This window comes from Danio aesculapii, chromosome 16 (assembly GCF_903798145.1).
Source record: "Danio aesculapii chromosome 16, fDanAes4.1, whole genome shotgun sequence".
NCBI lineage: Eukaryota > Metazoa > Chordata > Actinopteri > Cypriniformes > Danionidae > Danio > Danio aesculapii.
In genome coordinates, this window is record NC_079450.1 from 18,541,458 (window position 1) to 18,569,242 (window position 27,785).

At 34.0% G+C, this 27,785-nt stretch overlaps 1 protein-coding gene and 1 long non-coding RNA gene across 3 annotated transcripts; one reads left to right on the plus strand and one right to left on the minus strand.

Annotated features, from left to right (window-relative positions):
- zgc:113232 (uncharacterized protein LOC541546 homolog) lies at positions 1 to 27,758 on the minus strand. Its single transcript, XM_056474828.1, has 25 exons — positions 27,507 to 27,758; positions 21,660 to 21,744; positions 21,261 to 21,326; positions 18,915 to 19,189; positions 18,498 to 18,551; positions 17,063 to 17,116; positions 16,896 to 16,949; positions 16,737 to 16,790; positions 15,263 to 15,316; positions 14,967 to 15,020; positions 11,050 to 11,103; positions 10,874 to 10,927; positions 10,738 to 10,782; positions 10,524 to 10,577; positions 10,357 to 10,410; positions 7,900 to 7,953; positions 7,260 to 7,331; positions 7,033 to 7,068; positions 6,848 to 6,892; positions 6,708 to 6,740; positions 4,234 to 4,380; positions 3,966 to 4,142; positions 3,797 to 3,887; positions 3,630 to 3,707; positions 1 to 520 (listed from the first exon to the last, which is right to left on the minus strand). The coding sequence occupies exons 1-25, from the start codon at positions 27,525 to 27,527 to the stop codon at positions 318 to 320; spliced, it is 1,968 nt and encodes a 655-aa protein (XP_056330803.1). The 5' UTR covers positions 27,528 to 27,758; the 3' UTR covers positions 1 to 317.
- LOC130242891 (uncharacterized) lies at positions 4,068 to 11,304 on the plus strand. 2 transcript variants are annotated; one of them, XR_008839105.1, is made up of 4 exons: positions 4,068 to 4,151; positions 4,282 to 4,394; positions 7,920 to 7,972; positions 10,451 to 11,304. It is a non-coding gene; the product is annotated as an uncharacterized LOC130242891 (long non-coding RNA). The 2 variants fall into 2 exon arrangements; XR_008839104.1 differs by lacking the exon at positions 10,451 to 11,304 and having other exon boundaries at positions 7,920 to 9,552.
- Positions 27,759 to 27,785: the final 27 nt, after the last annotated feature.

Genomic DNA, 27,785 nt, shown 5'->3' on the forward strand with positions numbered 1-27,785 from the left:
TTTAACAAGTTTACAAAAAACATCTCTTTATTTACTCTTGATGGATAAAATGAAAAGAAATTTGTTGAAGCTACTGAACAAAAATGCTTTGTCTAAATAATTTAATTCATTTTCAGTAAAGAAAATTAAAGCTATTTCAGGATGGCAGATGTAGATTTAGGATGCTTTACAAAATTATTTACATGTCTGTATTGTATTCGTAGTGAAGCCAAAACATTGTGGAAGAATGAAAGTGCTGGTAGTTTCTTTTTCACAGTCTGTCATTCTGTGACATCTTTCATCGACAGCACTATTTTCCTATCCTGGGTTAGTGTTTGTTAGGCCTGGCTGCCGGGGCCTTTGACCAGTCCCATCTCCTTGCGCACTACAGGTGCATGAATGCTGCAGTCACGAGCCTCACACACTCCTGGTATTCCTGCACCGCCGGCCATTCCAGTCTGACCCACAGGTCCTGGAAACCCACGGGGTCCACGTGGGCCCTCAATTCCAGCTTTTGGTTCTGCTGGATGGCCTGGTAGTCCTGTTTAGAGAAATAAACCACGCAATGTATGTTTTTTCTTAAACTTAGAATTAAATTGTTAAAATGATGCATTTTCTAGATTGACATAATGATGCTTATTTTTGTATGGTTTGCTTTTAAAAGACAGCATACCAAAGTAGACCATATATGCAGTCAAGTGTGTGTAACAGTGAGTTATCTTTCCCTAAGATAATGCAGAAGTCCAGGATTTTTGCATTAATAACTAAAAAAAAAAAACTGCAAAAGTTAGACTTGTCATGGCATCAACATGTCGCTGCTCTCTGGTTATCTGAAGTGCTTCTTTTCTCCTCATTGGTAAGTCGCTTTAGATAAAAGCGTCTATCTAATGATTAAATGTAAATTAAAAAACTTGTGCTGAAATATATTTATCAAAAATGTTGCATTTATTTTGTTCAGTCAGTTAGCGTTGTATTCCTACTGTCATTCGTGTTTTGCCTACCACATTTAAAATACTTTTTCATAAAACTAAGCACAAATGTCTTCTTACTAAAACTAAATATTTGTAGATTTGGAGTGGTAAATTATATGTACATTTGAAGTCATTATTATTAGCCCCCCTGAATTATTAGGCCCCCCTGTTTATTTTTTCCCCAATTTCTGTTTAACAGAGAGAAGATTTTTTTTAACGCATTTCTAAATATAATAGTTTTAATAACTCATTTCTAATAACTGATTTATTTTATCTTTGCCATGATGACAGTAAATAATATTTGGCTAGATATTTTTCTAGACACTTCTATACAGCTTAAAGTGACATTTAAAGGCTTTACTAGATTAATTAGGTTAACTAGGCGGGTTAGTGTAATTAGGCAAGTTATTGTATAATGATGGTTTGTTCTGTAGATTATCGAAAAAATATAGCTTAAAGGGGCTAATAATTTTGATCTTAAAATGGTTTTTAAAAAATTTAAAACTGGTTTTATTCTAGCCGAAATAAAACAAATAAGACTTTCTTCAGAAGAAAAAATATTATCTGATATATTGTGAAAATTTCTTTGCTCTGTTAACCCTAATTTGGGAAATATTTAAAAAAAGAATAATTCAAAGGGGGGATAGTAATTCTGACTTAAACTGTATATGCTTTTTATGCAAGTAGTGTATCTAGTGTGAAAATTGAATTGACTGACATTTGTGAACATAGAAAATAATGTGACCCAGATTGCTATTTTTGCCCAATTTAAACAGCTAAAATTTGACTTTAAAAGGGATCATGATTAGACAAACCAGATTTCCCTTGATAGTTTTCGCAATGTCAGAGGTTACTGATCTATAAAAACAACAGTTTTGGAAAGTTTTTATTCTTTCAGTCAAATTAAAAAATGAAAATCAAGTGATGCAGGATTTCCCTAATTTTTTGTGAGAACCTCATTGGGTTATTATTACTTAAAGTACGGGATAAGATTTAAAGTCAACCGTTTAATGACTTTAACATCTTTTTGTGTTGTAATATTGTGAGGAAGTGATTGCTTTCATTTTTAAATGATTTATTCTAATGTAAAAGTTTTTACGATTTGTGTATTTCAGGACACAGTAGATGTCAATTACAGATCCTTTATAAAATAATGTATTTGTTCATAGTGAAACCAAAACATTCTTGATGAATGGAAGTGCTGGTAGTTTCGGTTTCATATTTGGTAGGTTACTTAAACCAATATTATTTACCAATTACATCATTAAACTTGTAATTAAATTATCATCTGAAAAGTAACTTAATTAGTCAATTTAATTACTTAATACTATTTAAAATGTATATAAATTTCAGAACAAGCTATTTAATTGTTTAAATGTATGACAAACATGACTTTTAGTTTTATCTAAAAAGAAAACAACACTTAAAATGTTAAACATTATATGCATCAAAAACAAAACATTTTAAAATATTGAAACTATATTTCATACATACCATATATGCGCATACGTTTCTTACTCATTTTATTACATGTGTGAGACTGTCTGAGGCTGTCTTTAGTTAAAATATCAGGTTATTATGCAAATTATCTAAAGAATAGAGTCCAATAATGATCATTTACTCTAATAATTACTCTGCTTCTCTTAATATATAACTTGTATTTTCATGAACTAATTTCTCACGCAGTCATTTTTTGTAAACATGTCCTGTTGAATGTAAACTTTAGTTGAAAACTGGATTTAATTTGCAAAATATATTTGATATAACATAAAATACAATTATCATGCTGTTCTGAATTGATTTATACAGAACTGCGGATATACAGTTGAAGTCAGAATTGTTAGCCCCCCAATTTTCACAGTATGTCTGATAATATTTTTTTCTTCTAGAGAAAGTATTATGTGTTTTTTTACACTAAAATAAGGCATTTATTTAAATAAGGCAGTTTTTTTATTGTACTATTTTAAGGTCAATTATAAGCCCCTTTAAGCTATATTTTTACGATAGTCTACAGAACAAACTATCATTATACAATAACTTGCCTAATTACCCTAACCTGCCTAGTTAATCTAATTAACCTAGTTATGCCTTTAAATGTCACTTTAAGCTGTATAGAAGTATCTTGAAAAATATCTAGTCAAATATTATTTACTGTCATCATGGAAAGATAAAATAAATCAGTTATTAGAAATGAGTTATTAAAACTATTATGTTAAGAAATGAAACAGGGGGCTAATAATTCTGACTTCAACTGTAAATGTACAGTATTTAAGGCAAGTATATTACAAGTAACTAATAAAAATGATCCAACAATTAAAGTAATCTCTTCCTTTACAGCTTATCTTAATTTAAAACTTAATTTAATCACAGTATTTAGTTACTTAATAACTAGTTACACCCAACATTGTTGACAACAAATGTGTAAAGAAATTAAACCAGAGACATTAAAACAAAATTTCCATAGCTGTATCTACAGTATATGCATATAATGACCCACCACAACAAAACCATTGCAGAGTTCATTGAGCTAAAGATTATCACTTTATCTTCGACCAATTGTTTTGCTTTGCATTCAATCACCATTGTATATTCATAAAAATAAACAATCTCAACAAACAAACTTTCCAAGAGAATCAGACTCGGAAACCACCTGAAATGACAGACCAAAAAACCCAGTACCTCTGAGGCCTTGGTGACCATCATGTCCTGGTAGACCTTTGCCAGCATCACCTCTCTGTCCTTTCTGACCTTTAGCACCTTTAGAGAAACACAGAGAGCTCATCTGTATTTGCATAGTCAGCATTAAACCACTTTTAATAATAATAATAATCAAATCGCTGCAGTACCTGTTTCTCCTGGAGCTCCTTTTTGGCCCTCGACTCCTTTGATGCCTTGAGGGCCTCTTTCTCCTTTAGCACCCGTCTTTCCTGCTTTACCCTGAATTCAATGAAATACACACTTTAATGAAGTAGGAGTGCTTGGACAGGATTTTAATCATCTCTTATTTCTGCTCACAGCTTTGCCTGGACTTCCACGTGGCCCTGTGCCTCCTGGGGGTCCGATGAGGGTACGGTTGTTGACGGGACAGCCCTGAACGCATTTGGCACGTATAGATGAAGCATACTGGGAGATCTGAGCCGTGACGACACCTTGACAAAGCTGCAGGATCTGCGCATCCGTCAGTCCCGGACCCTGTACGCAGTGAGTTATACTGTATGTTTAATGAGAGAACTCAAAGCTGGACTTGTTTCTTGCTGGTTAATAATGATGATATGATACGCACAGTTTCACCTGGCTCTCCTTTCGGCCCGCTCTGTCCTTTGTCTCCCAGGTCTCCTCGAGGGCCTTCATCTCCTCTTGGACCAGGCAGACCAGGAGGTCCAATAGGACCAGCAAGTCCATCACGGCCAAATCGGCCCTTCACCCCATGCTACAACACATTAGGTAATATTTTACTAGAAGTAATTTTTTCCTACTTTATTTTTTAACTTTTAGAATAAATTAAATACAATAGTACTATACCAGGGTGTCCGCGGGGTCTTAAAAAGTCCTAAAATGTCATACATTTCAAAAACTAAAATGTAGGCCTTAAAAAGTTAAAGACTTAGGCCCAATCCCAATTCTACAACCTTAGCCCTTTCCCTTACCCCTCATTTTGCGCGTTCACATGAAGGGGTAGGGGTGTCTCAGCTTGAAGGCGTAGGGCTATGGGAAAGGGCTAGATACCCCTTCGAAAGGGAGATTTTTCAGGACCACACACGAAACCAAGGGGTAAGAAAACTTCAGAACTCTTGTATAGCAGTCCCACAACATTCTGTCACTCGATGACACTCGAATACCCAGTCAGAAAAGTCTAGTGGCTGGGAATGAACTTTTTACTGTGTCTGGTATAATGTTAACACTGTTTTCATGTGTTTACATAGAAAATATGGCCACAGTGTAAATACACAGTACAGTTACGATCATATTGCCACATTATATCATTATGATAACATGATATCGTTGCCTTCAGTGATTTCCTGAAGATAGTTACCAAAAATAAAGCAACTGGAATAACTACAGCTGTCGTGACCGTCGATCTCATATGAAGAAAGAGATCACGATGACATAGATGACGTGTGCAGGTACTGTAGTGCTGTCCCATTTCTTAGGGGTACATTTTGAAGCCCTTCCCCTTCACACTCTGTTTCACACTCTGAAGGGGTACAAAAATAGAATTGGGATTTGGCTTTAAGCTTAAAAAGGCCTTAAATTCACAGAAATGTGGTGTTGTATGTCTTAAATCTTTTAACCAGGTCTTAATTTTCCCTTATCCTTGTAAAGCTACGCAATCGGTACAATCAACAATCCATCTAAGAATAAAACGTTAAGCACAAGTAAAATTGATCAACTGTATTTACTAATATGGTTTGATTCCTTCCTTACATCCTTAAAATAACATTTGTTTTAAAGTTGTATTTATTTATGCGTAATTGTAGGTTGTGAATTTATTAGTTAAGTTTATTATAGAATTGTTTAGTTTATTATAGCTTTTAAACCTTCTTGTTTAAAGAAAACTGAAAATATAATATATACTTACTCTTACTCCCAGGGCCTTTATATCGAAGTTGATATTTAGCAGCACCATGTTGGTGTTTTGTAACATTTAATTTTTACCAGGTGGGTTGTTAGCCCAGCACTCAACCCTAAACCTGGAGGACCAGGACATACACACATACACTACTGACAATTTAGCTTACTCAATTCACCTATACTGGAGGTGAAACCCACGCTAACACCAGGGCGTTTTGACATAATATTTAAAACATAGGTCTCAAACTCGATTCCTGGAGGGCCGCAGTTTTGCTCCAACTTTAATCAAACACAGCTGATCCAACTAATTAAGGTGTTCAAGACTACTAGAGGCTGTTAAGCAGGTGTGAGTTGGAGGTGGTTGGAGCTAAATTATGCAGAGCTGCAGCCCTCCAGGAATTGAGTTTGAGAGCATTGATTTAAAATATGTGGTTAAGAAATAACTGAATTTTACTTTTAATGGGGCAAGTGAAAAAATATTCCACTGGCAATTACAAAAAAATCCTTAGCGTTTGTCCTGTAAAAGTCTGAAATTTCATTCTTAATGATCTTAAAACGTCTTTAAAAGTCTTAAATTTCACTTGGTGAAACCTGCAGAAACCCTGTATACTGAATTGATCAAAAGTGAAAAACAAACATTTCTACAATGCCAGATCCCAACCTTTTAAACATTTTTTTGCAAGAACCAAAATTCGATTACATGTTTATTTTGAAAAAAATTAATAAATAAAAATTACGAGGAATTTGGAAATACAAGTCAAAGTAAATTTAGAAAACACGACTTTCTTTTATTATTTGCATTTTCAATACTGTTCCAACTGTTTTCTGATTTGGGGTTGTACATTGGTAGTAATGATAAATGTCTCATGAGAACCAAATAATCATATTAGAATTATTCCAAAAAAAATTATGCGATTTGAAAAAACATTATATAATTACTATATTTATAAGCATAATTTAACAATAACAAATATAATACAAATATTATTTTTGTAATTTACATTTATTTTTTTTATTGTATTTTTAGAGATGTTTGTACTATTAAATAGCACAGTTAATACTGGGGATGTTGAGACTGAGGATGATCATGGAAAGATTCAAACCTGTGTCTTTGTACGTCATCATGAGCTTGTGGAGAACCACTGATGTAAAACGTATTGTTTAACGTAAAAAGTCACGACAAACCTGCCCTTTGTCACCACGAGATCCAGCGTCTCCCTATGAAGTGAAATAATGACGACACTGTGGTTAAAATTCAAACTGGCTAGTGTAATGGAAACAGGAACAGAAACTACAATGGTTAGTTCACATTCTGACGGTTGTACCTTATCTCCTTTAGCACCCTTTCCTCCTTTTCGTCCCAGTGACCCCTGAGAGAGTCATAAAAAGAGATATTTTGATCATAACTGATATAAAAAAAATCATAATAATTCAAATAATTCATTTCATTTTGGTGACATTGGTGACATTTTTATGTAATGTCTAGTAAATATTATTTCTTTGATGATACCGTTTCACCATCTGGTCCTGTTTCCCCTTTGGCACCCTGCAGATCAGAACATTTCTAATCAATCATTTGGAATTTTTTTCAACGATACACTTTTAAACTACATTACATTCTGATTAATGACTACATTTAAACTAGTCATCATTAATCAGACTTTAAAATCAACAAATAGTGAAAGTAAGAATTTCAAAAGCTGGTGAATCATGCAGAAAGTAAATCTTGTTGCATACTGTTGGTCCAGGCAAGCCTTTTGGTCCGGGTTTCCCTGAAATCCCTGCATCTCCACTGTCTCCTTGTGGACCCTAAAATTGACATTAAAAACAACCTCAAACATGCTTTTTTTAATAGGAAGAAAAGAATTAGGTGTTTATGATACTGAAAATCAGTATTAAAATGTTTTTACAATTACTGTTTGTCATAAATGAGTAATCTCTTAATCCCTTTTATAGTGTCAGTTTAATTGACATATTTATTCTGTTTTATACTTTAATGGTGACTAAATAAATAAAAATCAGGACTATATGAGAATATAGTGCTGTTATTCTGGTTCAGACAACAGCTCTGATGAAGTGAAACTGTCACAGTATCTAAAAATAGAGCACCGCCTGAAAGTAGTTTCAGTAGTTTCAGTTTCGTTATCTGGTACAGTCTGGTAAAACCCCATTTAGGGACTTTACCTCTGACTAGTAAAATTAACCACAGAAAAAAAAACACCAGGTGATTTCCAATGAACCGCAGTAATGTTGTTTATCACCAGAGTAATACTTTGTTTGCCATATAACTGACTAGCCTTTCGTATTTGGCTTAAAATGATCCCTGTTTCCTTTAAAATTCCCTTTAAAGCAGATTTTAAGATATACAGTAGCTCACCACAGATCCTTCTCTTCCAGTTCGCCCCCTCAGACCACGATCCCCTTTCATACCCTGAAGAAAAAGAGAAGCGGTAAGATGGAATTTTATGAACTTTTTGCAATGTTTTGAATTGAAGATGTGTTTGGACTGTGAGGGAAACTGGAGCACCCGGAGGAAACCCACACCAACACGGGGAGAACATGTAAACTCCACACAGAAACGCCAACTGACCCAGCCGAGGCTCGAACCAGTGACCTTTTTGCTGTAACTTGACAGCGCAACCCACTGCGCCACCACACCACCAAGTATTATTCAATATGTTTAATTTTTTCTCCACTGGCCACTTTATTAGGTACACTTTAATCGATTGAACCCTTTTTATCTTTAGAACTTCTTAATTGTGAGGCATTTTAACAATCTGCTGGAGATTTTGTTCTATATTGACATATTTCAGATTCATCAGCTGTGTTCTGTTTAATTGAGCTATAGCTCATCAAGTTTAACAACATTATTAATCCCACCAGGGGCAATTATAGGGCAGTAGCATCATGATACAACAAACACATACAGAGGCAGATCCCTTACAAACAAACAATATTTAAAAGCACAATCCAGCATGCTTCATAATAACTTCATCAATATAATAATACTACAAAAAAAGGCAACAATACAAAAAAGGCTTCAGAGGATGGGAATCATCTCCTATCACACTTTGAACTTTCCCTATCATTTGCTGTTCAAGTAATTCTGCTAGACTCCGCAGAGGAAAACCAATAATCTTAGAGCAAGTTTTGACTAAGCTTTAAAGGCGATTTTTGTCTCTAAGGAAAAGTGAGGAGAACCAGCATGAAAAGGAAAAGCTTAATATACTCTTAATATAGGTAGTATAAAAAGTTCTCAGTATATTTTTTTCTACACAGAAAGAGTTCAGTTTGCTAAGAACATACATTCTCTGATGCACTTTCTTAGTTACAGCTTCTGAGTTCTGCTGGGACTTTAATGTGGTAATGGATCAAACTTCAATGTTTGATTTGCCTTCCTCTTTTTCATACTTCAGTTGTTTTGTTTTTTCATTATAATCACTTTTCCATCAACTGGAACCATGCGGTCATCCTTTTATCTCTGGCTAGGCATGGGTTCGTATAAGTTTCTGGCGGTATGATAACCTTGGACAAAAATATCACAGTATTGTGATAAATGCTCTAAAATAAGTTCTTAAATGTCTGCGTAAAAAAAAAAAACTTGAACACAATATATTTTATTTTAGGAAAGATTTAAAATATAAAATATTTTGGAGCAGTAAACATGTCAGGCTAAATAATTAAAATAAATCATTGACTTCTGCTGTCTTCATTAGTTTCAAAACCACAGATTTCTTTACAACACATAAAAAAACCTTACATATACAGTACCTTAGGAACGGTATTGCAAATAAACCTGAAACCTTAGATTTTACAAACCGCTGTAAACCTTGAACCCGGTTATCAACCCATGCCTCTGGCATCAACAAGGCATTTTCACCCACAGAACTGTCACAAATTTTAGATTTTATATGTTTTGAACCATTCACTTTAAGAGATAGTTCACCTAAAAATGTTATTCATTCACTGTTTACTCACCCTCAAGTGTTTTTTTTTTTTTGTTGAACACAAACAAAGATATTTTGAAGAATGTAACCATTGACTTCCATAGTAGGAAAAACAAATACTATAAAAGTCAATGGTTACATGTTTTCAGCATTTTTCAAAAGAACTTATTTTGTGTTCAACAGAAAAAAGAAACTCAAACAAGGTTGTAACAAGTCAAAGGTGAGTAAATGATGACAGAACTTTCAGTTTTGGGTGAACTATTCCTTTAAAATCCCTCATGGCTGGCACAAAATCCCAGTAGGTCAGCAATTTCTGAAATACTTGACATCAACAAGACAAGTACATTTTTGTCACTCAAATCCTTCCTCTTTCTCATTCGGATGGTGTTTTGCCATGATACCATTTGATTAGCTAATTGGATTACACGCATTAACAAGCAGTTGAAAAGCTGTACCTAATAAAGTGCCCAGAGAGTGTATATGCTACCAATTTTACTCATTCATTCATTTTCTTTTCGGCTTAGTCCCTTTATTAATCTGGGGTCTCCACAGCGGAATGAACCATCAATTTATTGAGCATGGTTTACACGCAGCGGAGGCCCTTCCAGCTGCAACCCAGTACTTGGAAACCCCATTCACATTCACACACACTATGTCCAATTTTGTATACTCAATTCACCTGTACTGCATGTCCTTGGACTTTGTGGGAAACCGGAGCCCCTGGAGGAAACTCACGCGAACATGGGGAGGACATGCAAACTCCACTCAGAAACACTAAAAGACCCAGTTGGGACTCGAACCAGCAGCCTTTTTGCTGTGAGGTGACAGTGCTAACCACTGAGCCACCGTGCCTCCCTGTTTAGGTTTTTCTGAAAAATGTTTCTTACCTTAGGTCCAAAAGCCCCAGGAACCCCAACAACTCCTGGAACACCCATAGTGCCCTGAAAGATATACAAAACCTTTTGCTTTTTCTTTTCCCAGAAACTAAATTGATGGATTTTCTTTTTATTTGACTGAACTACAACATTCGTATCAGAAGCCATTTGCCACTCACATCCTCTCCCGGCTCTCCGTCACTTCCTGGTAAGCCACCTGTACCTTTACCTCCCTGAAGATACCAGAGAGAAATAGAAAATGCGAGTTAAAAGTGTTTAGTTAGAGCTCTGTCAAATACGAAGTGTATATAGAACATTATGACTGACAAAGAGTACAGAAGACTAGGGGAAATTTCACTGATAACCTTCATCAACGACTTTATTATAACAGACCTTTGGTCCTGTCCTCCCTCGGTCTCCTGGAACTCCCGTATAACCCTGATAACACAAGAGTGTGATTTTCAGATTACTACAGGGAAATTCCTGGTAGTACAGTGAAAAAGAGAAGGATTATGAGTAAAGTTGGCACCAAGTAACCCTGCTCTCCATGGTCTCCTGAGAATCCAGGTGCTCCTGTCTGTCCCTGATGATGCAAAAAGAAAATTAGGCTTAAGTCAGCGGCAGTAATATAACATGAAATAAAGTGTGACATACTAATAATGCTTAGTCTATGAATTAGATATGCCTGTAAGTCTTGTAGCCAACCTTCTGTCCCTGTCGTCCCTCAGGTCCCTGTTTTCCTGTTTTGCCGACAGAACCCTGTTGAGAGATGGGGAGATTCCTCAGTACTTTTCTTTATACTTTCTAGATGAGTCTAGACTGAACTAGAATTAGATCAGTTCTGTTATTAACATGTCATGCAGTGTTGGAGGTAAAGCATTACAAGTAACGTGAGTTACTAATTATATTACTTTTGTATTTATTGAGTTAAATAATGCAATACAAAACAATAAACAAGTATATATTTGAGTTACTTTTTTAAAAAAGTAGCACGAGTTACTTTTTAGTTTAATTAATTACCTTTTGAAAAAATTAATTGCTGAATTAAAATGAATGTAGTCACATTGACTTACGCGCTCAATGAGAAAATGCACTCCCCGTGAAAACAGACAGAAATTATGATGGCAGGCCAGAGCCTTACTCTACGTATCTGAGATGGAGGTTTTCTCAAAAGTAGCAAACACATTACTTTAAGCTTTCATTAATCTATATATACACTACCTGACAAAAGTCTTGATGCCTATCCAAGTTTTAGGAACAACAAATAATAAGTTGACTTCTAGTTGATCATTTGGTATCAGAAGTGGCTTATATAAAGGGCAAAGGTCTCTAGATTACGCTTATTTTACCAAAATAAAATATGGTCATGCCTTGATTTTTAATTATTTAATTAGGACAGTAAGGTCTGACTTTTAGGCAAAAGTCTTGTCACTTAACAGAAATAATGTACAGAATAGAATATAAAGTCATGGTGCAGTGGAAACAGAATGAATATTGTGTAGGACTCCCATGAGCTTGGAGGACTGCATTCATACATCTCTGCAATGACTCAAATCACTTATTAATAAAGTCATCTGGAATGGCAAAGAAAGCGTTCTTGCAGGACTCCCAGAGTTCATCAAGATTCTTTGGATTCATCTTCAATGGCTCCTTCATCTTACCCCAGACATGCTTAATAATATTGGTGACTGGGCAGGCCAATCCTGGAGCACCTTGACTTTGCTTTCAGGAACTTTGATGTGGAGGCTGAAGAATGAGAAGGAGCGCTATCCTGCTGAAGAATTTTCCCTCTCCTGTAGTTTTTAATGTAATGGACAGCACAAATGTCTTGATACCTCAGGCTGTTGATGTTGTCAACCACTCTGCAGATCTCTCGCACACCCCCATACTGAATGTAACCACAAACCATTATTCTTCCATCACCAAACTTGACTGATTTCTATGAAAATCTTGGGTACATGTGGGTTCCAATAGATCTTCTGCAGTATTTGTGATGATTAAATGCAGTTCAACAGATGATTCATCAGGAAAAACTAAAAATCAAGTTATCATTTTTTGCTCTTACAACTGGGATCAACGACAAGACTTTTGTCAGGTAGTGTATATGCTATATTTGTATGGTCAAGAGGTTCTTAGAAGAGCAACATTATCCTAAATTATTATTTTTTTATGTGTTTTATTGTTGTGTTGTTACTTGCAGAGCTTCTCTATGATAAATAAGAAAAAAACATGCAAGTTCTGAAAGAGATCAAGCCTCAGCCAGGTAAGAAAACTAACTCAAAAGTAACTCAAATGTAATGTAATGCATTACGTACCATAAAAAGTAACTAACGCTACTAGTTACTGTTTTGGAGAGTAACTCAATATTGTAATGCATTACTTTCAAAAGTAACTTTCCACAACACTGAGGACAATTAATGTGAACACTTTCATTAAATATCAACATTTGTAGACTACAATATTCAGGTGGATTAACTGGTACTTAAAACATTTATTCCCAGCATTTTAATCAATGGAGTGCGATGACTAAAGTTTTCTAAAATGAAAAATGTAATGCACTATGTTATTTTGATGCATACCAGTTCACAAAAACTCAATCAATATACAGTTGAAGTCAACAATGATTTGGCCTCCTGTCAAATTTTAATTCTAAAAAAAATATTTCACAAGTTTTGCTAAACGGAGAGAAGTTCAATATTTTCTTTTCTTTTAGCCATGCTGTTAGATAATATTTGTCTACATATTTTGCAAAATGCTATTATTTAATTTAATGGCTTAACTAGGTTATTACATTAATTAGGCTAGTTAGGATAATTAGGCAAGTTATACCATCAACAGTAGTTTGTTCTCACAGCTATGGCCTAATGGTTAATGAGTTGGACTTGTGATTGGAATTGAATAACCAGCGCTCTCAACACCCTCAATCTCCTAAGCAAGGCACAGAAACCCCCCAGCACTTCAGCAAAGGCATGTGTGTGTGTTCACTTTATTTCACTCTCAATGGATAAAAATACGTTTTTTCAGGGGCTAGTAATATTGACCTTAAAATTGTTTTCAAAAACATTAAAAAATGCTTTTATTCCAGCCAAACTAAAAGTAATAAGACTTTTTATTCTATTATTAATAAATAATAAATTATAATACATAAATATTATAAATATTGGAAGTTCTGTGAAAATTTCTTCGTTCTAATAAACATCACCTGGCAAATATTTAATATTTGGATAATCATTTTGAGTTTTCTATGAATCAAATCAAAGATAAGAAAACTTTCCCATTTGGTCTCCATGATTTTAAATAAAAGTATATATTTAAAGGTCAGCCTCTGGCGCGTAGACTGCAGCCCTGCACAAGATGTTTGGCCATAGGTGAAATGGTCATGCCCAACTGAGCCTGATTTCTCTCTAGGTTTTTTAATTCTTCACTTTCGCCAATTGAAGTTTTTTCCTCGGCGCTGTCACCACTGGCTTGCATGGTTCGGGATCTGTAGAGCTGCGCATCGTTGGATTTGCTCTTCAGTGTTTGGACTCTCAGTAGTGATTATTAAACCACACTAAACTGAGCTAAACTGAACTTAAACTCTGAAAACTGAACTACACTGTTTCAATTTACTATAATCTTCTATGTAAAGCTGCTTTGACACAATCTACATTGTAAAAGGGCTATACAAATAAAGGTGAATTGAATATTAAATGTAATTAAACAGTTTATTTTAAATTTAGTAAAAAATAAAAGGTCAAAATATGGGTGAAACTATGCTTAAATGTCAATCAGTTAAACAGATTATTCATGCAAAACAATGTACTTATTAAAAAAATCTTATTTTTTAAACATTTTACTGATTAATATAGTGGTTTGAAAGCTAGCGGCAAAGTATATCCATTTAAAATGATTAGTAATTAGTATTTTTGTGCCATATTGTGATTCCTAATAGAAACTTTAAACATATCAAGTCATTTTTGTTGTAAATATGATTCATAAGGTGTTTTTTACTATTTTGTTTATAACATTATAACACTATTGATGCTTAAAAGCCTCTTTTAGCCTTTTACCCATATTTTTTTAGATAAAAATATGAAACGTGGAAATATTCCATGACAGGTCATGGTTGTCTTCACATGTGATGCCACCTACCCACACAGTTCCACAACCATATTTCAACTGAAAGAAGTTGAGAACAAATGCAGATAAACAAACCTCCCCCACTTGGGAAATGAAACTCGTGACATTTCATCTGAATAGGGAAGCATTTGACATTATTCAGATAGTTTATATCAGTTTGTTTTTCTAACTAATGTGAGACTATTAACGGCTCATACAAATAAGTGTGTGGTCATTTAGCAGAAGCGTATTGCAGGGACAGTCCCTCACCATGGAGGAATTTTGTGCCCTTCAGCAACACACTTGTTGACACCTACACATACTTGTTGACCTTACTTTTGTTATCAATTTTCTTCCTGTTCTATGAAATTATGGTAATAGATAAAGCGAAAAAACATATTCAAATTATTTGTAAATATGAGGATATTTCTGTAAAGCAGTAGTAGTAGTGCTACTATAATATTGAACCTGTTAAACATTTCAGTACATCACAATATTTGCAAAAGAGTAAAGTGGCTTACCTTAACACCTTTACCTCCTGGTTTTCCAGATTTACCCTTTGGCCCAACAGGTCCCTGAGGTTAGTTAAGAAACAAAACAAAAAAATACTTTTGTCAGGGATCGATATTATATGATAACTACAGGGGTTTTAGACGATAATAGAATTGCAGCTTTGACTTATAAGATGGAGATTTAGATCATTTTAGATATGTGGTCTACTTCAGTCGCTACAACAATGAAGAACTTTGACTGAAAGGTGGAGAGGACCACCCTGCTGGTGATATGTGTCATGGAAAAAAGATGCTGTTTTGCTCACAGTCTTTCCAAGGACACCGACTCCTCCACGAGGACCTCCTATTCCGATATCACCCTGCCGGACACAAACAATTTCCGTTTATGGGAGAGAAGATTTTCAACACATTTCTAAACATAATAGTTTTAATAACTCATCTCTAATAACTGATTTATTTTATCTTTGCCATGATGACCGTACATAATATTTGACTAGATATTTTTCAAGACACTTCTATACAGCTTAAAGTGACATTTTAATGCTTAACTAGGTTAATTAGGTTAACTAGGCAGGTTAGGGTAATTAGGCAAGTTATTGAATAACGATGTTTGGTCTGAAGACTATTAAAAATATATATATAGCTTAAAGGGGCTAATAATTTTGACCTTAAAATGTTTATTAAAAATGTTAACTGCTTTTATTCTAGCCTAAATAAAACAAATAAGACTTTCTCCAGAAGAAAAAATATTATCAGACATACTGTGAAAATTTCCTTGCTCTGTTAAACATGATTTGGGAAATATTTAAAAAAAGAGAAAATAATTAAAGGGGGGCTAATAATTCTGACTTTAACTTTAGCCTGGATAATCCTTAAACTGCAGGTTTGTGGAAAAAATTTATTCCTCTAGTGACATTACTGTAAAAAAAAGAAGATACTATTATTAATAACGTTTTAAGTCAGTTTTAATGAATGGCGCAAAAAAAAAAAACATAGACTATTGAGTTTTCTCAAAAAACATACTGTACACATGACACTGTGCCAAACAAAACAATCATAAATCACATTGAATATCATATTGAACAATATTTGTACCATGAAAAGTTTTTTTTTAAACAATACTAAAAGAAACATTTTATAGATGGAAAAATGTTCAGTTTTCTCTGAAGGACATAAATAAGACAACGCAGCATTTCAGAAACCTAACCTTTATAAGCTAACAGAAACGATTGGTTGCAGTTTACAGTGCTGTATAGTCATTTGTTGAAAGTGTACATTTTAGTTTACATATTTGTTTGGATTTTCGATTTGTTAGTCGTGAACGTTTTAAAGGCATTAAATGATGACAGTACGCTTGAAGAGGGGAATTTTGTTGAAGATTCTCATTTTTGGAAGAATTTAATTTGATATAATTTCCACCTTTAAATTTATATAATAAACAAGAGGAACAAACGTTTTGTGGGTTCTGAGTGAAATGAAGTCTATTAGAAACAAAGCCTGATACCATACTTCCATGGTCATGTCAAAAGGCCAGAACACTTAGCTTTCAAAAAAATAATAATAATACGAAATGTAATACAACAAAAAGGAAGAATGTTGGTGTTTTACTGCCTTTGTTAGTTTCAGCAGAACATTGTGTGTTTAAGTACCTTTTTAGGAGTTTCACAAAAATGCTGAATAGCTTTATTCATATATAATATAAAAACGCTGTATCACTCTCCTGGCTGCTATAACCAAACTCTGCTCTTCTCCACTCATGATTTAAGAGTAGACTGTTACCTTTACTCCAAGTTGTCCAGTTTCACCTGGGTCACCTGGCAAACCGGGAAGGCCCTATGATGAAGAACAAGAAGACTACACATTTAGAAGAGCCATTAAACACAAAACAACGCCTGTAATGATAAAGTTTTTAAAAGTTTAGAAAAAGTAATTGCTCACAATTGCACCAAAGAAGCCAGATGCACCATCCTCTCCATCAAGCCCAGAGTCACCCTAATTTTAAAGAAAGTAAGGCAAGTAAGCTAAAGAATGTATTAATCCAGCAACTCCATGTCTTATAGACAACCTCTAAACAAGATACGGGTTCAACATTTCCTTTTCCTCACCTCAGGACCAGTGTCTCCGCCTCTTCCTCGCACTCCTTTTGTCCCTTTGTAACCCTAAATGAACGACAGCCATTAAATTTGTTTACTTGGGGTGTGCAATATTTATTGTCTATGATGATATTGTGATAGTAATTTTATTTAGGACAAGTTTTTAGGACCGCTCAATTAAATTTTTTCAACTTTATTAATCCTGCAAGGGGTAAATTAGGGCAGTAGCATAATGACACATCATACAAACAAAATTTGTTAAAAAAAGTTTTTAAAAAAAACATTCCAGCATGCTTCAAAAAATATTAAAATATTAAAATCTGAAGAGTGCAAAAGCAGATTATGTGTGCAAATGTTTGAATTGTATTATATATATATATATATATATATATATTTATTTATTTATTTATCACTGTATGGGATTTTATAGTAAATATTAAGAAGATATAATTACATACCTCAAAAGTAATATCGCACAAGTAACAGCACAATTCTCTCGATTATCAGCACATTATCAAAAGTGTGATATTGTTTTTATACAATAGTTCATCATACAAGTAGTAATTTGTATTACTGTATAAAGTGTATTACTGTATTTCCTGTATGAATTTGTTTTTAAAATAATAGATTCAATGATCCATTCATGAAAACATTCTATTTTATTTCTAAATGAATCAGCTGTTTTGAATGAATCATTTGAAATTATGATTTAATTTACTACTGTTAAAGACAAGAGCTTTATTTAAAATCTCCACTAATAAAACGATTTATATGAAAGAAAAATGGATACGATCTAATGAAAGCACTGGACAGCTTGTATATTCAACTTAATAGTTATTTAACACTTAGTGAGCTGTTTATTAGTAATGAAACACAATATTTTGATTTTGGTTGTATATACTAATGTTAATTTAACCATTAAATAATTTATTTAGAAACTTACTCCAATAAGATTTGACTGTGGATGCCATCTTGTGGTCAGATGCGGAAATTCCTTCAGAGTGTGAACTCTCACGGTGCATTATAGGTATTCTCTAAGCGTTGACTGTATATTGATAGTTGCACATTCATTACTGCGGTGCATTATGAGATTGATCAAGTGAACTTCAGAACATCTACTATGAATTCGGACACCATTACAAATGGCTGCTCCTTTACATAGTGTACTATTTAAGGGCATATGAAGCAGTTTTGCTACCTACTGATGTTTTATGTGCTTGGTTTGGTCATTTATTTATCTGACAGGCCAAAACCAGCCAAGATATTAGCACAAAAACACACTTTGGCAAAAAGATTGAAAAAAAAAATCTCAGTATTTTGTGGATTTTTCAATTATGATTATTAAACCGTATTTTGCAGTCTCACACTTCTCTATTATTTACGTTAACATTGTCAGTTAAATGCTACATAATGCTATGAACTTTAAAATATTATGGTTTGCTTTTACCTCTCTTCCTTGAACTCCAGGGAAGCCCTGTTTCCCTTGGAGACCCCTTGAACCCTACAAAGCAATTATTGAGGAATACTGTTAAAAAAATCCTGTAGAATCTACAGTATAACTGGCAGCAGTTCGCTAGTAACTTACTGTAAATCAATTACAGCAAGAATACTGTATTTAGATTTACATCACCATTTATCTTGCTGTATATGTATTTACAGTATATTTTTTGTATGTAAAATATGCAGTCATTTTTACAATGCTCCTTCAAAATACAGTAACATACTACATAACTGTCCTAGAGTAAAATACAGTTCATATTATAGATAAATACTGTTCATTTCACAAAATGTTCATTATCAGTGTACATTTAACTTTAAAGATAGGTCAGTGTTTAAATGATTCGAAGGCATGTCATTTATCAACCTTGGGTCCCGCAAAGCCTCCAAATCCTGGCTCTCCTGGTTCACAGTCACATTCTGTAGGTCCCTCCTGTCCCAGCTCAGCATCTCCTCCATACGGGACCTGTGTCATCAAGGTTTTGTCCTCTTTGGCGTAATCAAAAGACTCCTCTCCTGTGGAGTATGGGTAGGTTTCTTCAGTGATCATGGTGACCATGGTGCCTGCAGGGGCGTAAGGGTCAAATCCAGACGCTGAGAGCTCGTCTTCACTGCCGCGTTTGGACTCTGCAGGATAATCAACTGAGGAAGAAGATAAGAGACACTAAGCCATTGAGTTCATCTGACTGCAGGCTGCTAGATACACTCAAAAAATATTAATGATGCTTCTTTAGGGTGACATCAGTGGTTAGCACTGTCGCTTCACAGCAAGAAGTTCGCTGATTCGAGCTCCCGCTGGGTCAGTTAGCATTTCTGTGTGGAGTTTGCATGTTCTCCCCGTGTTCGCGTGGGTTTCGTCCAGGTGCTCCAGTTTCCCCCACAGTCCAAAGACATGCGCTATGGGTGAATTGAATAAACTAAATTGGCCGTAGTGTATGAGGGTGTATGGACGTTTCCCATTACTGGGTTGCAGCTGGAAGGGAATCCACTGTGTAAAACATATGCTGGATAAGTTGGCGGTTCATTCCGCTGTGGCAACCCCTGATGAATAAAGGGACTAAGCCCAAGGAAAATGAATGAATGATGCTTCTTCAAACTACTTATATAAAATAAGCTGAGAAAACACAATTATGGAGATTTTTTGGGGGACAACTTAATTTTTTATGTTCAATCTACTTAAATTTGTCAAAACCAATTAACTTAATTTATTTGTGTTGGGACACACTGAATTGTGAGGAACGAATTGTGTGGAACCCTGCGTTTTTTACAGTGTAGTGGGATATTTTACAGTATACACTCTTACGTTTTACAGTAGAGTATGAAAAAGACCTTGAAAAATCTATATATGAGTGTAAGGACAAATTTATTTGACCACCTGTCATGATGAAGAGAAAAAAAAACCTCGGCTGGGTCCGGTGGCGTTTGTGTGGAGCTTGCATGTTGGCGTGGGTTTCCTCAGGGTGCTACTATTTTCCCCGCAGTCCAGACATGTGCTATACCGTAGGTGAATTGGGTAGGCTAAATTGTCCGTAGTGTATGTGTGTGATTGAGTGTGTATGGATGTTTTGATAGGTTGCAGCTGGAGGAACATCCGCTGCGTAAAACATATGCTGGATAAGTTGGTGGTTCATTTTGCAGTGGCGACCCCGGATTAATAAGCCGAAAAGAAAATGAATGAATGTAACTGTAAAATGGTTATTTCTCACTGTTGATATTAATGCATTGAACATTTTTTTTACTCAATTTTATTTAGTAGGTTTACGTATGAAATTAGTCATTTCAAACATTTATTTACTCTGTATATGCAATAAAGCAATACACTAAGTATTTTTCGGTTATTTTACCTGTTAAAGTAATCATTTTTTACAGCTTAGGTCAGTGTTTCCCAACCCTGATTCTGAAGGCACACCAACAGTACATCTTTTGGATTTCTCCCTTATCTGAACCATTCATTTCAGGGTTTCAAGTCTCTTCTAATGTTCTGATGATTTGATTCAGGTGTATTTGAATAGGGAGAGATGGAAAATGTGTACTGTTGGTGTGCCTTCAGGAACAGGGTTGGGAAACACTGGCTTAGGTCATAGTAATATTACTGTATACCATGATAAAAGCTTCAGAAATTAACTGCAACATGACAATTAAATTTGATACCAGCAGAAGCCTAGCTGGCATATTTTCTCAGATGTCAGACCTATAATTAATACATATTTTTTCTATTAAGCACTGCAAATAAATTACTGAAACATATTTTACCAATATTTTTCCTTGAATATGAAAATTCATGGAACAATAATTTCATTTCAGCATTTAACATTTGTCCAAGTGCTTTTTTCTTTTCCAAATTCTGTGTTTGCAAAATTACAGCTTTTCCCCTCACAATTACAAGCTTATGTAGTTTGTGTGTATATTAACATATCTATATTGCATAAATTTAACATGCATGTTTTAGTATCATTAAGCATAAATTAAATACAGTATCAAAGAAACTACAGGGATGTACCAGTATATGCAAGCTTCATGTGAACTGTATCTAATTATGAACCATATTATTATTATGATTATTAATTATATTTGTATTATTTTTTAAATCAATTTTAGTTTGCACTTTGTTGTAGTTCCAGTAAAAATTAAATATTACAATAACAAATATTTTGCTGTGGCACAACTTTTTGTGTGTGTGTGATGTGGGCGGGAACAGTAATATCTCAGTTACCTCTGTGAGTATATCCAGAATGTTCATCATATCGTTCGGCTATGGAGCCTTCATACATGCGCTCTCCTGGGATTGGAAAAGAAATTGGGAGAGAAGTAAATCTGCCATTTAAATGTTTTATTTGCTGTTCGTTTGGGTCACACTTTATTTTGATGGTCCGTTTGTTGAATTTAAGTTACATTGCATTTACATGTCAACTAATTCTCATTAGATTATAAGTAGACTGTTAGGTTTGGGTTAGAGTTAGTGTAAACTGACATGTATTTGCAAAGTTTCCTATAGTCAGTTAAATGTCTGTTGAAGGAGCAGTATTAACAGATATTAAGCAGACAGTCTACTAATACTCAAATGGACCATCAAAATAAAGTGTTACCTTTGTTTGTCATGTGGTACTCTCACCTGAAAGTAACCCTGAATAATCCTGCTGAGCGTGAGATTGCAGAACACACAGCAAGAACACAGAGCCAAGCGAGACGGTCCATACCTGACATCAATACAAAACAGTGTTGTCATTCAAAAACACACAGGAATACAGAACAGTCTATATTTACAGCAGGGGTGTCAAACTTCTGGAGGGCCACAGCCCTGCACAGTTTAGTTCCAACCTTGCTTCAATACACTTACCTGGAGCTTCAAAACAAGCAAAGGACTCAATTAGTTTGATCAGGTGTGTTTAATGCGGTATATCCACACGGACATTTAATTTCAGTCAGCCAGCCCCAGGGCTTCCAGTTAATTGTCGTGTCATACAAAATTGCCGCATTTAAGATCTGATTTCTTTTTAAAAAACAGCGATCTTCACTGCCTGGCTGAGATACGATATAAAGTGGGTATCAGACCAAACAAGAAGCACTGCATACAATTATATTTTTCTGCACCATGTCTTTAAAATATGGAAATTAATTTTACCCCAGTGTTTTCAATGGAATTTTTGTGCTAGCCTGCTGCTAATGACGGTGCCTGCGTTTAAACAATCATTTGTCTCTTTCTTTACGCTTTAACAACCAAACAGATGTTTAAGTCTGTTTAACTGAATATATTTGAATGACATTACAATATCGATGCTGTACAAGGAACCTTATGAAAATGAAAATAGTCACATAAAGCTTTCACCGGAAGTTCATCTTTGGCTGAAAAACACTAGCTGTGCATATAGTCCATTAGGGTTAAAGCTAAACTGTGCAGAGCTGTGGCCCTCCAGGAACTGAGTTTGACACCTGTGATCTATGGTCATGGTGGAAAGTCATCCATTAAAGTTAAAATGAAGTGTTGCAAGTGGATTCACAAATGTTATTGGTGATACTGATGATCTGTTTACATTAAGAAAAGTGCACAGCTGTCTTTTTATTTGTCATTTTAGCAGCTGGATCAGTGGAAGGGAATTTTACATTCCTTATGTGGTTTTGGAAATGGTTTTCTTTACATTGGGGTTTCCCTTGTCATTTTCATGTCATTTAGACATTCTACTTTATTAAAAGGAATTTGAATTACTTTTGATTTTCAGAAGTATTTAATTACTTACTTCCCTTGTTCATTTGGTCTTATCCTTGAACACATACACTTATTAAACTACACTTATCTGTTTTAGAAAGACTTCATGTGCTTAATTTAACCTTCTTCCTGTTATGCACTTCCTCATGATGAACTGAAATGTCACAAATGATGTCATGGAGCATGTGATGGCTGATTTAAAAAAACAGATAGGCCTATATAAACAAAAAATAACAATTAATGAAACATTATTATAAACTATTTTAAAAAACCTAAACCAGCATATCTACTATGTCTAGATTTTAAAACCAGCGTATCAATTGTAAACTAGAAAACTACATCTATTATTTTACCATGGGAGAAATAAAAGATTAGGAAGAAATAAAGATTATGGGCAATAAGAAAATATTTTCACATTTCCAGGTTTCTCAGTAGCGGAAGTCGTATTAGTTGAACTTGAGTGCAGTAAATGGGACTGGACAGCAAATATTTTTTTACAGTTCTGTTTGCTGAAATAACAAAAGAGAAAAACTTTACAATGGTGTTATCAAGACTTACAGAGAAGGACAAAAATAGTGTGAGACTGATAATTCTGCATTAGAAACTACTCATCCAAGCAGTAATTTTTTGTAATTTGATGCAAAGATGATATAATACTTACCTAAATACATATAAATACACACACTTAAAAATAAAAATCTGCCAAAACGTTCAAGGATTGTAAAGTTATGATGACTGTTAAATGTGTCAAAACAGTCTTGTGAAAAGGGTCCATAGTTTACAAATAGTGGTTGGCTTGACTATAGGGGGAAAACACAAATTAAACAGAAAATGTAAGTAAAGGCATAGTTCACCCAAAAAATGAAAATTGACTCACTGTTTACTCACTCTCAAGTGGTTAAAACCTTTTTATGACTTTCTTTCTTCTATTAAACACAAGAAAGCTGAAACCTGTAGCCATTGACATCCATCTTAGGAAAAGTAAATACTATGGAAGTTATTGGTTACAGGTTCCCAGCTTTTTTCTAAATATCTTCTTAAGAGTTCAACAGAAGAAAGAAACTCAAAAAGTGAATGGTGAGTAAATGATGACAGAATTTTCATTTTTGTGTAAACTATCCAATGGAACTATCCCTTTAAAGCTTTAAGAACGTTGTTGTCTATATAAAGGTCTCCCTCTAGTGGTCATTGTTTAGAGAAACTCATCGCCACAAACAAAACGCCAGAGCAGTCTTCTCTCAAAGTGAGTTTTCCCGTATGTTTTGCTAAAGATTTTTTTTATACCTAATGACTGCGGGCCTTGCCTATACTTTGGTAATTGTATAAATTGGTAATTTTCTATCTTTTTGCTTACATCAGTTCCAAATTACAAGTGTTGTTAACAGCAAACTTTAGGTAAATATTTACTTCATCCAGAGATGTTTATGATTCTGTCTTTTACTTTTAGGTGGAGATAAACAAACATTTTAGTGCGTGATTGAACAGCCAGAATGAATCAAACTGAGTCAAACAAAATCAAAAGTATCAAATCAGACCTTTTAGCACTTTACTACTTCGTTCCAAATTATGGCTTGACTTCCTTTTTGGGGAACTTTCGTTCCAAAAACTAAAACAAATGGCTTCAAATAATAAGGTTGCACTAAAAATCATCCATAAACATAGTGAAAACAGAATGAGAGGTTCTTTTGGCCTTTTTAACATACAATTTGATTAAATGTATTCATACAAAGCATCATAGGGAATAGGGAAGGTTTTCTGTCAAAATAACGAATCAAAAATCACTGGAAATGTTGTTTCTCAGTTTGTTATAAGTCAGTTTATAAAAGTGTGTTTCTGCTAAATAATTAATAATATTACAAATATAGATAACTGTGACTTTTTATCTCAAAATTCTGACTTTTATCTGAATTCCAATTTCTCGCAAATGCTGTTTATAAGCTCATAATTGACTAGAAAAATATGAGAAAAAAAGAACTCCATAAATTCAACTTGAAATTCTGGATGAAGAATCTCAGAATGTTGAGCAAAAAAAGAATATTTAAAAAAAATGTATAAATAGAAAATTAAGAGATAATCTCAAACTTCTGACTTTCTTTTTTTTTTTTTTTTTTTTTGTATCTTTTAGTCGTATCTCACAATCCTTCCTTTTTTCCCTCACAATTCAGAAACGAATGTAAAAGATCTGTGAGATGGAAAGTCTGAATTGTTAGGGAAAATATTTGAATAATGAGATGAGTCTTAATCACCTTTTTAATGGAAGCAGGTTTCCATATTAATCCTGCTGACAGATGCCCAATATTTATCAACAATTGGCAGAGTGGTATTTCTATCGAGACTCCATCAGCTGATGATTGTAATTGTGATTTGCAGAATCATTGGAATATGTTACAGACATCATATTGAGCTACAAAAGATATTGATAGCCAAGAACATACATGTAATGCAATATAGAGCGTGATTTTCAACCAAATACCAAATGCTTCACATCATTACAGTTCTCAGTCTGCTCTCAAATTCCAGACCTGACTGTTGAAAGGCCCATTTTCATTTCTCTGTAAAATCTCACTTTCTGTGTGTGACAGCAGTACTGCATGCTTATCATACAGGACAGAATGTGACCTTTGACCTGTGAACTCAACTGACATTTTTCACCTGTTCAATGACAAAAAATCCATTGCAATTACAAGTTTACATTAAATATTATACAGTATTTTGTAAAAGTTTAGGGAATATTATTAATATTATTAACATGTTTTAGTTACAATAAGTTGATTAAAATGGTTTTGATTAACTTTATAATCTTAAAAAAATACCCCCCCCCCCAATATTTTTCATAGAAATTTCAAAACTTCTGTAATAAAATATAAGAAATGTTTACTGAGCACCAAATCAGCATAACAAATACATTTAGAATAAATTACATTTTAAAATACACTAGCAAACAATTATTAATGGATTGATAATCATAAAATTGCTGTTTTTATTGTATTATTGATCATATAAATACAGCATTTATAAGCAGAAAATGCTTCTTTCAAGAATATTAAAATCAAGTATTGTGTATTTCATTTGTATATAATACATTTCTGTATTAAATAAGTTACCCTGTGATGAGGCGGAGGTAATGGCTCATAAGACTAGAGCATTCAGCTCCTCACAAACCTACAGGGTCTCTGGGACAGTGTGGTGCTGCATACCTTCCCATCTCTCAACTTAAAATCTGGAACTTTGGAACATTTATAGGCTAATAAACTAAATTATTGGATTGAAATCTGGCATCGTGATACATTTTACAAGTGGTTAATAATATCAGAAACATAAATAAAAAGTGTATTTATATGCAGTATGTTTTATACTGGTCTCACAGGACATCTTATTAAAGTAATAGGTTGCTGACGACACACATTAATAAATACTGGCCAACAAACATCAAAAATGATTTATGTATACTGTAAAAAATGATATTTTTTGTGATTTTATTGTTTATTGTTTTATATTTCATTGTGGGACCTTGATCTTTCTTTCAAATACTTTTAACTTTTTTTTTTACTTTATTAAAGTGATTTTTAGTAACATTTTTAAAAGTTTAATGTGATATATTGTCTGGGTTGGTGTTGTATATTATGGTACAAAAACGTTATGCCAGTTTTTTCTTCATTCACTGTCTGTCTTATTTCTCTCTACGTTATTTCTTATACATTATATTATTTTAAATGACCAAAAAAATGCTAATAAAAGTCACTTTCTTAAACTGTAGAGTTGAATTTTCAACATCAAACTGAAATGTAGAGTGAGATCAACATCATATAATACAATTTACAACCGTAAATAAATGGAAAACACTTGTGAGTCACAAAATACGGAAACTGTTAATTAACAGATATGTTTTACAGTGTAGTTGGTTACATATTTTCTATGCGCTTAATGTTATTAGTCAGTCAAAATGGCATAAAATGTGCATTATGCTTGGCTGTCATTCTGTAACGTTAAACCTAAATATGGCCTGATTACTAAAGCATTGGTTAAATGCATACGTTAAATGATTTCTCTTCAGTGATCAGTTTGTTTGCTTTATTCTTTCAATAAGACAGTGGTTGAAACCAACCAATCTGAATCTGACGACAACACTTTATATTGACAAAGCAAACTATCTAAGGCACTAAATGTGCATAAATAAAGTTGATTCTAGGTCAAAAATGTAAATTTTACTATTATTATTTTACTGTTGACTGTTGTCTTTTTCATGATTTGCAAAAGATGCCCACTGAAATGTCATTTGATATCACAATGGTTTATATATCAAATAATCTTGTCTATAGTCTTTTTTTTTTGGCATATTTAGAACAATAATCATTTGATAACATTTTAAAAGACAATATTTAATGATCACAGTGCAGCCCCCAAAACTAATTTCTTTACACATAGCCACTTACCTTCCAACTATTAGATTTTACCCAGCTAGAAGTTTTTAACAATTAAAATGTTTACAAACTTATTATTTTAATAAGTACAAGTGAGAATAATTTGTTGTTACATACACTGGTTTATGCTAAATGACAACATTATTTCACCAAATTTTTGACATTTTATTTTCACAAATGGTTCTGAAAAACAAAGTAGACATTTGCATTTAACATTCTACGTATATTATTGCATGTTTAATTTGATGTGAATTCCAAAAAGTCTATGTTCCGTCTTAGACCCACATATGCATCTCTTCTGAATTCTCTCTATGTTCTAGTTCCTGCTGCTTACCTTAACCCTGGAGGCTCCCATGGCCAGCAGCCTCCTGCTTAGGTTGCCAGATGGTTGCTTTCCGGACAGAGCTCTGATTCCTTGGGTAAGTGCAGTCTAGGGGTTTCAGAAAATGCAGCCAGCACTGTTTCAATGAGGGGCTTCTGTGATCCTCAAAACATTCTCCTGCCCTGTGTGTGATGCTGGTCCCCCTGCGCCAAGACAGACGGACAGAGTTCTTGACCCTCTCCACAATCTCCTAGGCTCCCACCTCTCGTCAACTGGGTGAGAAATACCTGA